This window comes from Echiichthys vipera (genome assembly GCF_963691815.1).
Source record: "Echiichthys vipera genome assembly, chromosome: 12".
In the NCBI taxonomy this organism is placed as follows: domain Eukaryota; kingdom Metazoa; phylum Chordata; class Actinopteri; order Perciformes; family Trachinidae; genus Echiichthys; species Echiichthys vipera.
The window spans coordinates 30,543,682-30,558,411 of record NC_139837.1 but is presented as its reverse complement, the minus strand read 5'-3'; the positions used below and the strand labels follow the sequence as shown (position 1 = coordinate 30,558,411).

The window sequence follows — 14,730 nt, the reverse complement described above, 5'->3', positions numbered from 1 at the left end:
TTTTAAAAAGTTTTTGTTGTGTTTGTGTTCTTGTTTTCGCTGAACTTTTGGCGGCTCTTCTCCGGAGACCGGGAGAGGACAAACGGCTTTCTTTTTTTTTCTTTTTTGAACTTTTAGGGCACTTTTTGTTATGTTTTTGTGACGTTTTTGCTAAGCCTAGCAACGGAGGGTCAGGAGCGCATCACTGAGCGCATTGTTTACACACGCGGCCAGCTGATTGCGCTGTGTGAACCTGTACTGCTGCCCGGAGCCAGACCTGAGGTCCTGAAGGAGCTGCCGAGGAGACGACTTGGCTGCAGAGCTGGAGTGAAACGGAGGATGAAGAGGAGGAGACACAGATCGGCTGTACCGGCGATCGTCATCGGAAACGTGAGGTCTCTGGGGAACAGGATGGACGAGCTCGCCGCACTGATAAAGGCTCAGAGGGAATATCGTGAGTGCAGTGTGTTGTGTTTCACGGAGACATGGCTTCACTCACACATCCCGGACCACAGCGTGGCGATTCCCGGCTGCAGCACTGTTCAGGCGGACAGGGACGTGACAAGCAGCGAAAAGAAAAAGGAGGAGGGATTGCACTGTACGTGAGTGAGAGGTGGTGTAATCCCGGACATGTTCACATGAAGAAACGTCTCTGTACCCCGGACATTGAACTGTTGACTGTGGGGATGGGAATTCACGTCCGCCATCATTATCTGTGCGTACGTTTCTCCTTCAGCTGATGCAGCGCTGGCCTGTGATGTCACCCACTCCGCTGTTGCCCAGATACAGACGCTGCATCCTAATGCATTTATTGTCATCACTGGGGATTTTAATCATGTCTCACTGGATAAAACCCTTCCAACATTTCACCAGTATGTTGACTGCCCCACCAGAGACTGCAACACACTGGATTTGTTGTATGCAAATGCTAAGGATGCATGCAGTCCCACAGCCCTCCCCCCTCTTGGAAGATCTGACCACAACCTGGTTCTGCTGACCCTTGTATATTCCCCTTGTTCAGAGGCAGCCTGTCCACACTAGGAGCGTGAGAAGGTGAACTCAGGAGGCTGCTGATGCACTACAGGACTGCTTTGAGTCGACAGACTGGGATGCACTTGTTGAGGATCTGGACAGCAGGACCGACTGCATCACAGAATACATCAGGTTCTGTGAACACACCACCATGCCATCCCGGACTGTACGCCGCTTCCCTAATAATAAGCTGTGGATCACCAATGACCTGAAAGCCCTACTGAACAAGAAGGAGAGGGCGTTCAGGTCTGGAGACAGGGAAGAACTGAGGAGAGTGCAGCATGAACTCAGGGATATGTTGAGGACCTGTAAAGACTCCTCTGCCTCCTCCTCCTCCTCCTCCACCTTCACCTCCTTGTCCTCCACTGAAGACACCAGCAGCCTCCCCTGCATGACTGTGACTGCAGGCCAGGTTAGGAGACAACTGGAGAGACTCCACCAGCATAAGGCTGCAGGCCCCGACGGTATCAGCATCAGGATTAAGAAGACATGTGCCAGCCAGCTATCTCCTGTCCTACAACACCTCTACAACCTGAGCCTTGGTCAGGAGAGAATACCAGTGCTTTGGAAGACTTCCTGCCTGGTTCCTGTTCCAAAGAAGTCGACACCATCAGACCTCAATGACTATCGACCAGTGGCCCTCACATCTTACGTCATGAAGGTGCTGGAGAGACTGGTTTTGGCCAACCTGAGGCCGCAGGTGAGAGCCCTGCTAGACCCTCTGCAATTTGCTTACCAGCCCCACTTGGGAGTTGATGACGCTGTCATCTACCTGCTGCAATGAGCCCATTGGCACCTGGATGGTGGAGGAGGTACTGTGAGAATCACATTCTTTGATTTCTCTAGTGCTTTTAACACCATTCAGCCACTGCTACTGGGGGAGAAGCTGCGGGTGATGGGAGCAGACGACACAATGATCTCCTGGATTACTGACGACCTGACAGGCACAGTTTGTCCGTATGGGCAGTGTTCTGTCTAATGTGGTGGTTAGTGATACAGGAGCTCCACAGGGGACTGCACTGTCTCCTTTCCTATTCACCTTATACACCACTGACTTTCAGTACAACACCGGGTCATGTCACCTGCAAAAGTTTTCTGACTACTCTGCTGTTGTTGGGTGTATAAGTGAGGGACAGGAGGAGGAGTACAGGACACTGGTAGACAACTTTGTAAAGTGGACTGGACAGAATCACCTGCGGCTGAACATCAGCAAGACCAGAGAGATGGTGATAGATTTCAGGAAGAAGAGGAAGACGGCTTTCCAACCTCTGTGCATTCTGGGAAGGGATGTGGAGGCGGAGGAGGATTACAAGTACTTGGGTGTTACCATCAACCACAGACTGGACTGGATATCTAACACTGAAGCTGTTTACAAGAAGGGGATGAGAAGACTTTACTTCCTAAGGAAGCTGAGATCCTTCAAAATGTGCACCAAGATGTTGGAGATCTTTTATCAGTCTGTGGTGGCCAGTGTACTTTGCTTTGCTGTGGTTTGTTGGGGAAGCAGCATTGGAGCCAGCGACACCAACAGACTCAACAAACTGATCAGGAAGGCGGGCTCTGTGATTGGCTGCAAACAGGACACTCTTGAGGCTGTGGTGGAGAGGAGGACACTGAAAAAACTGTTACCCATCATGGATAATCATCTCCACCCTCTCCAACTCACACTGGTCAGACAGCTGAGCACCTTCTCCAGAAGGCTGCTTCAGCTTCGCTGTCGTAGCAGCAGATACAGGAAATCTTTCCTGCCACAATCCATTACTGTATATAATAACTCTCTCACCTCTGCCTAACAGAGAACTCTGGTCTCTCTACTGTTTTGTTGTATATATTATTATTGTTATAGCATATTTTGCATATTTTGTTTTGTTGTGTATATTATTATTGTTTATAGCACACTGTGCACTGTATATATACACTATGTATATATTGGATTCTATGTATGTTATGTACAAAGTGTTCTATTTGCTGACCCACTACTGCTGTTACAAAATAATCATCTCAGTCATCTCACTTTAATGATCCCAGACTGGGATCATTCTATTCTATTCTATTCTTCTCGTTTTTTATTTTGAAAGTCCAAGAAAATGGGGCTTGCTTTGCAACAATAGGCTACCTGAGGTCCCTTTCAAGAAGCAGGTTCAACAAACTCTGAGTCTAACCCTGAACTCTGAGTTGATCTACTCTGAGATAGGAAACTCTGAGTTTTCAGTTCCAGAACAGCTGATTTGCGTTAGTTTTATCAACTCAGAGTAGTTTGACCTGGAGTTAAGCACATGCACCACAAGTATAAAAAGACAGCATCAATGGAGCCCTGATTGGTCAACAACACACAACACTTGTTCAGTTGTGTTGTCTTATTGGCTACTCGCCAACGGGCAGGTAGATTGACAGTTTCACCAATCACAAAAGTTACCCGCATTTGGCATGTGGGCGGGTGCCAATTTCATGCCCTGCTCAGATCGGATGTTGACGAGCGCACGCTCGTGCTCGTACATGTGCATCCTTGCTTTACTAAAGTCTACCTTTCCTAGCCAGGCCACGGTCGGCAAGCGTGCCATGCCTGGGTGCGGTATGGTTGCGCCTCAAACTGGTCAAACAAACTACACTTTAGTCGTGATGCGTGCTTAGGCACGGTACAGATGGACAGTTAGAGTGCGCCCTAAGGGTCCACTCATACTAAGCCCAGATGATTCAAGCAGAGCTTTGGTGTAATTGCCCCCCCTCCCTCCTCCCACGCGTCCAAGGCCCAGCCTGCACTCACATTATTCAAATGATCGAGGCAGCAGCCCAATTGCTTCTTGCTTATACATCATCACCCCTTTCTGTTTTGTCCAACTGCCAACCACAGGTGAGAACAGACAACCAAAAAAGGCCCAGCTCCCACAAATACTGTTGCTCAACTTTTACAGGTCTGTCATTGAGAGCATCCTGGCCAACTACATAGCTGTGTGGTATGCCCGCTGCATAGCTGATGAGTGCAAGGATCTGCATAGGGTGGTAAAGGCAGCCCAGCGTATCAGCAGGCCGGAGCTCCGTAACCTCAACACCATATATGCATGCAGACTGAGGAAGTACGCTAGCAACATACTCAGGGACATCACACACCCTGGAAACACTCTGTTTGAGCCACTGCCTAGCAGTGAACGGTTCAGGGCATTGAAATCAAGGTTCTAAATTAACAGTAAAAATTAATTTTGGTGGCTGTTAATAATAACGTACTAACCAGTTTGGGCGGTGATGTAGATTATGAGGCATTTCATACATTTCCGATGAATGCTGTGCCGTAATACTACGTGATACCGTTTCATACGCCCATTGGCTGTGCGCCGTCTGCAGTGAAACCAGTGTAAGAAACCATGGAAATGAACAGCGTGTCCAACAGCAAACACAAGGAAGAAAAACGAAAGGAGCCAAAGCATGAAAATAGACTGAAAGAGGAGGGAGTTAGCTAATGAAAGTAAAGTAAAGTCAAAAATACAGATTAAACTACAGGACTAAAGAGGAGTCAGTCTTGGGCGTGGCAAATTAGCTCGATAGCGCCCCCTTGAATATTGTTGAGCCCCTCAATGCGCTTTCACCTACATGTCTGAAAATTGGTAGGCATGTGAACAATGCAGAGACACAAAAAATATCATCTTAGAGGTATGCCCTAAACACAACAGGAAGTGCGCCATTTTGATTTGAACTTGTCATTTTTTTTTAAAAATTTCCAAAACCTTTGCTCTTTCCTTTAACGAACTCCTCCTAGGGGTTTCAACGGAATGACGTCAAAGTTGGTCTGTAAACCTTCAAGACATGGGCGACGCTAAATTGCAGAGCATATGCGTTTTTGGCCTGTGGCGGGGCCTCAAATTTCACCCCCATGCCATAATCCAGGAAGTGGAACATACATTGTCCAGTCTGTCCCAAACTTCTCAGGCATGATTGGACTCTCGGCCTTAACACATCTGTGTGACAATAATCACTTATAGTCATAGCGCCCCCTGCTAGTAACAGGAAATTACATGTTTTATACTATGATGTCCTCTGCCTGACTGGTTCATAATATCCTTCTCAAAAGTGGGGATGAGAGCCTTAAGACTTGAATGATGCTTCACTGTGAACATGGGGCGATGTCGTTTAACGCAGCAAGACAAATTTCAATGAAACGTCATGACAAAAGACACTGCTGAAACTGCACACCAAGTGTTCAGATCTTTTCCAAACTTCATATGTTGAATAAGAAACCCGTCCTGAACAAATATGTAGGACAATTTTGAATCGCAGTCATAGCGCCCCCTACTGGCGACAGGAAGTTACAGTTTTATTTTTTGAAACCATAGACTGAAGCTTGAAACACAGGTCTTGTGTAACAACACAATATTCCATCTTAGTATTAACGTTAACTATGGACTCAAAATCCAAGCAGTCGTCGTCGGTGGAGAAGACAAACCTTGGAGTACGGTCATTGTCAGAGGTACAAAACAAACTAGAGGGAGTTTTGGAGAATTCCCCATTTAACGTATACAGATATGGTGTGACCACTGTTGAACCCAGCTTGGCCCGAGGCGACAGGAAAAATGACGAATATCAACCGATTTACATGAAACTTACATTGTGGCACACACGCACACACAATACCACAGAACAGTGGAACAGCTGGAAACACAAGTAATATATTGTTGTGTTTCCAGCTGTTCCAGGATCCGTGAGCTGTCTGAACTGTGTTCAGTTTTGCTTTAGAGACAACCCACCACAGAAGGCTGCATATTGGGCCACCCTTAGCGCGACCAGCTCGACATAATATGACCCTGAAGTAGCCAAGAGACCCTTCATTTAAATGTTAAAATGTGTGACCAAGACCAGGGGAACACAGTGGAAAGGGTTTGATTTCTATTTTTATTTTTAATTAACGCTTTACTATTTCAGAATGTTCCTTCCTATGTCTCTGTTATTCTTAATAAACTGCTACTGTGACAGGTCTAGTTAATAATAGCAATAATGATAATAAGTAGTAGCAGTATTTTCATTAGTTGTATTATTATTATTAGTAGTAATTGTAGTAGTAGTATCATGTGAATGTTCTCATTTATCCAGGTCATCGTTATCCCCAAAGCAATTTCAGTCAAAAGCAACTGGACTTGGTTATTTGTCTAGCAAAACGTTTCACCTCTCATCAGATGCGTACATGCATTGATTAAGCCTCTTGGATGAGAGAAACGTCTTCCTAGACAAATAAGTCCAGTTGCTTTTGACTGAAATTGCTTTGGGGATAGTAGCAGTATCATTATTATTATTATTATTATTATCATAATCATTAATAATGGTAGTAATACTAGTATCGTTATTATTATCATAAAAATGGGAGGGGCACACAGCCACATGTCCCAAAGCTGACCAATGAGTGAGGGATTTGCTGTCCAATCACAGGTGATTTTACTCATAGTTTGTGGTTTCATCCAATTGTTGTTTATGTCATTTAAGCAGGCCAAACGAGTGTGACATTGAAGTGCTAATAAGAGCCATTCGCACCTAGCGGGGGTTGTGCCGTAAAAGATCATGGGATGATTTTATGCCGGAATTACACTATTAACACATCTACTGTGAATAGAGACAGCAGCTTCAAGCTCTTCCGCATTCACGTCAAAAAAGACCTCACCAGATGTGTGGTGAAAAAGACATCTCTTTCACCTCGGGCGACTGAAAATGTTTGGGTTGGGGTCCCGCTGACCTTCTACAGAAGCTCAATCACAAGCATCCTGACTGGATGCATCACTGCACGGTATGGAAACTGCAACAAAACCTCAACCGCAAGACATTGCAGAGGGTCATGCAGGGAGCCCAGATTATCAGTGGATGTAAACTTCCTTCAGTCCAGGATATTTTCAATGAATGGTGTGTCCATTAAGTACACAGGATTAGTAGAGACCCTAGCCACCCCAGCTTCCCCAAACATGATTTATTTCATCTGTCAAGCAGTATTATATTTTTCCAGCCTCAAGGCCTGGAAGAATTTGGGACAGTATTTTTCATCAGGCAACCAGGCTCATGAACAATGGACACTAACGACCTGTTGCCTTCTTGTTGTGACTCACACACACACACACACACACACACACACACACACACACACACACACACACACACACACACACACACACACACACACAGAACCATATATCGTATATCACACCAACTATATGCACATTATTTACTAATTATATTATTCCATTTAATTGCACTGTATTACAATTTTATTTATATTACTGCTTCAATGTTGAGGAGCATTAAACCATATAATTTTACTTATACATGTATAATTGAAAAGTAATAATAAAGGAATTTTAAATCCTACCCGCAGTACAAGGAAGGAAGCGTCTTGGGGGTCAGAGGAAAAGTCAGAGTTATCGTCAAGGATTCCTCCCGAGCAGTCATTTAAGAGTGTTTCCATGAACTTTGACACATCTGTGACCACTGGAGTAACCTCTGATTTATGGAACCTGTGGCCCGACACAGAGAAGATATTGTTCTACATTTTAAGTCTATAAAAATAAATCTATAGTAATTTTTAAAAAACATTGTGCGTCATAATTTTTTAAGGCCAGAAATAGTATTTAACTTACATCTTTACTGTGTTGGCCAGAGCATACATTATTGCCCTGCTCTGTTTATACTGAGCCATGCTTAGCATATCTCGGACACGTGTCGCATCAGGGTTAGCCTGTAGACTCAACCCATAGAATAAAGCATCCACCTCTAGAGACAGCCCATCAATGGTCCTGATAGCCTGGAGGATGGCGCTTATGCACTCTGTGGTTCCACACTGAAACAGGGCCTGCCAGGTGAGCCAGCCTGACATATCCAACATCTCATTGACTGTCTGGCTCAGGGTCTCATTCCTCAGGACGCGCAGGTTGGACACCAGTTTAAAGAAAAGGCTGGGCCTCTTCTGACCCTGGTCTGTGCCTGCCAAAGCCACAAGGTCTTGTAGGATGCTCAGGACAGCACCCTTTGTTTGGACAGGAGCTTTATCGTCAGGGTCTTCAAAGTGGAATGTCTTACTCTGGCTGGGGTTCACATCTTTGTACACATTAATCACATTAATTTTAAAGTTCCCCCCCCCCCAAGAAATGTGAACCAAAGCTATACACGTCAGGCACAGCAGACATGCTTGGACTGATCACTCACCAAATACTTTGTTGTAAATTCTTTTGGAGCTTTGAAAGTTGAGATGCTGGGTCACCACAGATGACATTCCATTGCCCCTGCAATGCAGATTAGAAGGTGATGCAAAATGCACAACAGTGCACTATATACAAAAAAAATCTGCACTCAGACGATGACTTACTCATTTGAAAATGGCAGGTAGATGTGTTTTTCTGTGCACATTGCTGCTGTGATGTGTTTTCCCTTGTTATCAAACTGGTAGTAGCAGTCCTGAGTGCTTGTAATCAGTTTAGACATACGGTGATGCTGGAAACAAAAATGTTTGTGTGGTAATGTTACTGTAATGTATACTTTGTTACTTATACATTGTTAGGAACTTGCTTATTGAGCACATAGAGCAGGAAAATGAGGACAACTTTTGACAGGGTATACTAAAGTTGAAATCTATTTAATTAAAACAGTATTAATATCATAAATATATAAGACAAGCCAAAAAACAAAGGTTTTCAATTCAGGTCAAGGACACAATTCAGAGGATCCTAAAATATTTTTTTAAAAATATGTAAAATACCACAAATAATCATAAAGAAACAAACAGACTGAAGTCTAAAACAGAACAGAAACAAAGTATGCCAACTTCGCTTTCCAAAACGAAGTTTTGTACTCCATTAGATTTGAGATACGTTGTTTCTAGCAACCTCTTTCGGAGGTAAGATGTGACTGCAGGCGAGCCTGTTCTTTCAGAGCCTCCATCTTGTCAGGTTCACAGTCACTATGTGTGTTGACTTTTTTTTGCTCTTTTTGTTAACTTAAACACATTCACCTCTCTACTTCCAGTCCATCCCCTATATATTCCCCTCTTAAATCCATACACACACACACACGTTTTCCTATAATACTCAGAAAATATATATAGCCTGACTCAGAAGTTTGAACTTCAGATTTCCGATTACAAGTGAACGCAGCATAACTGTTAGTGACGATCCGGGCCAACAGACCAACCACTGTCAGCAGCGTTACTAACATGGCGGCTTATATACATCTATCCCGCAGATGTCGCCACAGACACGGATATTGGAATACTCTGCAAAAAAGGCAACAGGTGCTCTTATTAGTGGGTCATATGATCATTCGCCATTGTTTTAACCAAGCCCCCACCACAGCAACTTCCTGGTTGATCCAATAAGGAAGTGCCAAAAACTGCAGTTCTCCACAATAGAGCTGTTTCTCATTGACCCCCATGTTAAACAGGCCATTTTCACAGCACAAGTAAACATATTTAAGGCGTGTTACAAAATAAACATTCTAGTCTGTCTGCTTAGGTCATATCTCCATGACAACACTGAGGGGGGTGAATTTCTTTGTACCAGGCTAGTTTTTATTTTATTGGAGGTTAAAGTTTATGAATAATTAAGGGCACAGCCTCTTGAGTGTCAGCTAGCCCCTGGCCCTTACTTTGCCTCAGAGTCTAGTTGTCAGGATTAGCATGCTAACTCTGTCATCTCGACCTGGACTGCGTTCATTCGTGTGGTAGTGTGACCATAAGTGACAAGACAGTTTGCTCTTCGATCAGCTGTACCAACAGATGGTTTAAGAACATGTTAGCTTTGCTATGCTAGTTAGGCAGCCACACTTGCACAATGACTTGCAATACAGCCTACTATCAATGGCACACACACTAGATGCTAATATGGAGCACCGGGAGGATTCGGGCCAGGAGGTTCGGTCTTTTACAGTCTATGGGCATGTTACTGTGTTGAATATCAGTTTAAGTCATAGATCATAATTGCTGGCTGCCTGCACTTGACAATGTGTTTCCCACTAAACTGATACAGGAGTGCCTGTACTTGACTCGTGGAGCCGGTGTAATCTCTGGCAGGGACACAGGAAATTTAAAAAAAATGACTCTCGTTCCCTCCCGGTCCCAGAAAAAAAATCTCAACATTGATTCCCATTTATCAAGTAACGTGTTGTGTTAGCCTAGATCCTGGGCAGTGGTGCTAATGTTGCTAATTCATTATACCTCAGGTATGAATCAGCCAGATAGATGTATCCCCCCAAGTGCACATCAACACCCTTTTTTGGTAAGAGGAAATGAGGTGGAGTCAAAATCTGACAAGATTGCTGCTCCCAGAGAAGAATATGATTGCATCAAGTTGAGAGAAAGAACCTTGACGGAGAGGCTACATCTATTTTTTATACAGTCTATGGTTTTATCTCACTTTTTGGTAGATAGGGACTAAAAAGGAAATGAAATAGATGGAAATCTAACAGCGTTTAACTTTAAAAAAAAAAAAAAAGAAAAAAGGAGGACCACAGCAACCTTTGAGACTTCACAAAAATGTACAAAAAGTATGAATTCTTTCAAATATTGCTATGCCATTTAAGGTTAGTGGATATTATACAGTGGAGATCAATATTAGAGAACAACTCATAAATACTTGATTTATTCTGAAATACTGTTATTCTTTACTGTCCAGAATTTAATAGAACTTCCGCTGTGGCTATACCACTGCTGTACTAGCATGTTTTTTTTAAATAACCAAGGCACTTCAACAAAAGTGTTATGTTCTAATTTTGATTTCCACTGTTGGGCTAAAAAATGTATATAAACTTAAAAAATACAACTGAATATACTCTTTCATATTTTCAACTGGTTCCCTGGAAATATCAGGACATTGTACACAATAGATAAACCTAATAAAAACAGTATATTATAGACAGTATCCAGTCAAAATCTATGGAGGCAGGTACCTTAGAACCATGAGCTTACCTGTTTTTGCAGCAGGGCCAGATGGCTATTGACTAGTTCTCTGCCATAGAACTGGTCACATTTGGATAGATCTCTGGACAGTGTCACGTCTGTGTAGATATCCTTCCTGGCATGCACCAGGTAGCCTGTTAAACACTGGCCATAAACCGTGCTCTGAAAAGGAAAAAGAAGAAAGTCTCATCCAAGTGCAAGTGTATTTGAACTTCATCTTTATTATCATTTCTATGTGCATTAAAATTCCTTTGTCATATTATCTTTCATGTTCTGCAACTGCTCCATGTACAGTATATATGTATAGTACAGTAATTTTCTGCTACAACTCCCGAGTTTAACCGTCAGGGATTATTCAATTTGTCTTTGTCTACAGACAATATGCTATAATTAGCTGTTTCTGGTAGATTTTTAGAGAGGCCACTTCGGGTTGTGAGAAGATACCAACCATGAGGCTATTCTCTTTATCCTCCACGATGGGCACCATAAGTGCTGAAAGAATTCCTCTTTTAATGTTAAGGATGTTAACTGGCTCATCTGTCTCGGGATAAAGCTGGACACTGGTGACTTCCTCCACAGTGAACTTCAGAGGGTACCTGGATGTGGAGGGAAGGCAGACTATTGGCCTATATACACAAATGTCATTTCCAGCCTTTACAAGCTCTGAAACGCCTAAAAACATGTCTGCATGGACTAGACTGTAACTTCTGTTTAAGCATTGTAATACAAATTTCACAGTAATATATCTGCAAAGTAGCATTAATATGAAGAATATGTGGTTGGATTCACTTTTCTATGGCATTTTGCCTATTCATATATGAAATGTCATTTCCGGCCTTTACAAGCTCTGAAAGGTCTAAAAACACGTCAACATGGAATAGATTGTAACACAGAGGTGTTCAGTGAGGTGTCACGGCACACCTGTTCAAAGGACACTGGAGGAGGTGCGTCAGGCAGTAATGCCCAGCAATAAAACCATCACCTGTATCTTTATATATATTTAATCTGGAGGCATCCAGTGACTACTGTGAAAGGGCAGTTGGCATCCAGGGAAGTCTGGAGGACAACCAGGAAAGACTGGATGACTGCAGGAAAGTCTGCACCGGGAGTGGAAGGCTAGTTACCTAACCCACTAGTCCCATAAAAGGGACACCCTAAACTTACTTCAAAAACGAACAAGGAAAAACAACCCGATAGCCCTCCGAGGGCGGGGTGGAAGAAGGGCCAAAACAGACGGATTTCCCGGTAACTACTGGAATGGACACGGACAAAGATTCTAGGATCACTAGAAGATGCAGGTGTGGGTGGGAGAATCTGACCACCTTCAGAGGTTTGCGGATCCACCAGGGAAGGAAGAAGTGTGAAGAGGGAGGCCAGCAGCAACATTGCACTGCAACCGGTCAGGTCAGACAAGAGGAACCCAAAGCCAGGTCACAAACCACAGCGCTGAGGGATCCACCGTTGCTGCAGAAAGGCAGGTGAAGGGCACAGGAGGGCCCTTGATGGACGCCAATCCGTCAGTGGCACTGACGAAGACACACACAGAACACAAAGCAACCCCAACAAAAAAGCAAGAGGACAGAGAGGAAAGAGCCTGGAAGGAGGCAGATGGTCAAATGGCCTAAAGCTAAAGTTGCGGTCTAGCAGAAGCTGGACAAGGACCTCAGCCTTATCCTGGAGTATTCACTGCGCTGCCAGGTGGAAACCAAGCTGAACCGTTTTGGAGACATCTTGTATGATGAATGCAGAGGCAGATTCGGAGTAACTGCTGAAAAGTGGAGAGCCTGCCCAGTGCAGAAGGGAAGGAGGGAGAGGGAGATTGAGCAGTTGGTGAAGAGGCGGCGTCAACTCCGAAAACAGTGGAGGAAGGCAAGCAGAGAGGAAAAGGAGGGCCTGAAGCCACTGTGGGACGAGGTGAGAAAAGATCTTGCCGGCCTACGGAGGGCAGAACTCATCCGCAAGCGCAGAAGGTGGAAGGAGAAAGAGAGGAGTAACTTCTTCAAAAATCCCTTCAAGCATGCCAGACAGTTGCTAGAGGACAAGAGAAGTGGAAAGCTGGAGATTCCCAAGTCTGAGCTGGAGAACTACATCAAGGAGCAGTACAGTGACCCAGCGAAGTCAACGCTGGGATCCCCTGGTCATGTTCCTCGCCCAGCTCCCCCAGCCTCACTCTTTGATGCTGCCCTCCCCAAACTCAGTGAGGTAGCAGAGGTGGTCCGGAAGGCAAGAGCAGCCTCAGCCACAGGTCCTAACGGGATACCATACAAGCTCTACAAGTACTGCCCAGGGGTCCTGAGACACCTCTGGAATCTGCTGAGAGTGGCCTGGAAAAAACAAGTCATCCCTTTAGAGTGGCAAAGAGCTGTCACAGTTTTCATTCCAAAGGAGCAGAAGTCCAGTACGATTGGCCAGTTTATCGCCCTCCTGAATGTCGAAGGGAAGATCTTCTTCTCCATCCTGGCCAAGAGGTTGACCAGCTACCTCACAGGAAACAGGTACATCGACACCAGCTGCCAGAAGGCAGGTGTGCCAGGCTTTCCAGGGTGTACGGAACACTCTGCAGTCATATGGGAGCAGATCCAAAGGGCGAAAAGAGAGAGAGGTGACCGGCATGTTGTGTGGCTCGACCTTGCCAACGCATATGGGTCAGTCCCCCACCAACTCATCGAGTTCGCCTTGGACTTCTTCCATGTCTCAGTCTGTATAAGAGCCCTGGTGGCCAAGTACTTTGGAGACCTCCAGATGTGCAGCACCCATCAGGACTTCACAACAGGCTGGCAACAGCTGGAAGTAGGCATTGCCATGGGATGCTCAATCTCGCCCATCCTGTTCGTCGCAGCCTTCGAGATCAGCCTCATAGGGGCTAGGAAGATGGTCGGAGGAGTGAAACTGTTGTCAGGAAAAAGGCTACCAGCAGTGAGAGGCCACATGGACCATATCACCACCATACTCCAGACAGCAGCATGCACAACAAGACAGCTGAAGAGGATCGACGAGCTTGTGGGCTGGGCAAGGATGAAGATCAAACCCCCCAAAGTCACGCAGTCTGTCGACCAGGAAAGGAGTCAGAAACGACAACACCATCTTTGTCGCAGGTGGTGAGAATATCCCATTGCTGGCAGATCGACCTGTTCGTAGCCTGGGTCGCACCTACTCAGCAGAGCTCTCTGACAGGCAGATGGGGGAGACTGTGAGGAAGCAGCTCGCAGATGGCCTGGCTAAGATCAATCAAAGCCAACTCCCTGGAAAGAACAAAGTTTGGTGTTACCAGTACATACTGTACCAAAGGGTGATGTGGCCACTGAACTTGTTCATCAGGAAGTGGCTGGGGCTACCAAGATGCCTCTCGGAGGTAGGCCTCTTTGGTAGGAACACGCTACAACTACCACTGCAATCCATCAGTGTGGGATACAAGCAAGAGCAGGGTCGGATGGTGCTGGAGCTGAGGGAATCCACTGACCAGCTTGTAAGAGCAGCGGGCACCCAGATAAGAACGCGAAGAAAGTGGAAAGCCCAAGAAGAGGTCGACATGGCAATTGGCAGGTTGAAGCACCGCGAGGTGGTCGGCAGAGTCGAACAGGGGTCGAGCAGGCCTTGGTGGCCAAGTTCTGAAGAAGCTGGCAGAGGTGTCAGAGTCATGCAGAAAGGAGGCAAACAGCGGACCTTCCGCTCAAGGACGACATCCCGTCCAGTTTGCGAGGGCTGGAGAGAATGTCAGAGCCTCCCGCCATAAGATACAGCAAGGCTCCTCTCACCGAGAAGTGAGTGGACCATGGGGACCTTGGGAAAGCAGCTCCAGTTCCCCA

General features: G+C 45.3%; 1 protein-coding gene across 1 annotated transcript in view; it reads right to left on the bottom strand.

Annotated features, from left to right (window-relative positions):
* apoba (apolipoprotein Ba) overlaps nt 1–14,730 on the bottom strand; it is a gene marked incomplete at both ends in the record, with an annotated part of 92,024 nt that overhangs the window by 58,010 nt on the left and 19,284 nt on the right. Inside the window, 6 exon segments of the mRNA XM_083923724.1 lie at nt 7,349–7,493; nt 7,617–8,073; nt 8,182–8,258; nt 8,342–8,466; nt 10,934–11,086; nt 11,373–11,520. Of these exon segments, the coding sequence (XP_083779850.1) occupies nt 7,349–7,493; nt 7,617–8,073; nt 8,182–8,258; nt 8,342–8,466; nt 10,934–11,086; nt 11,373–11,520 (1,105 nt within the window).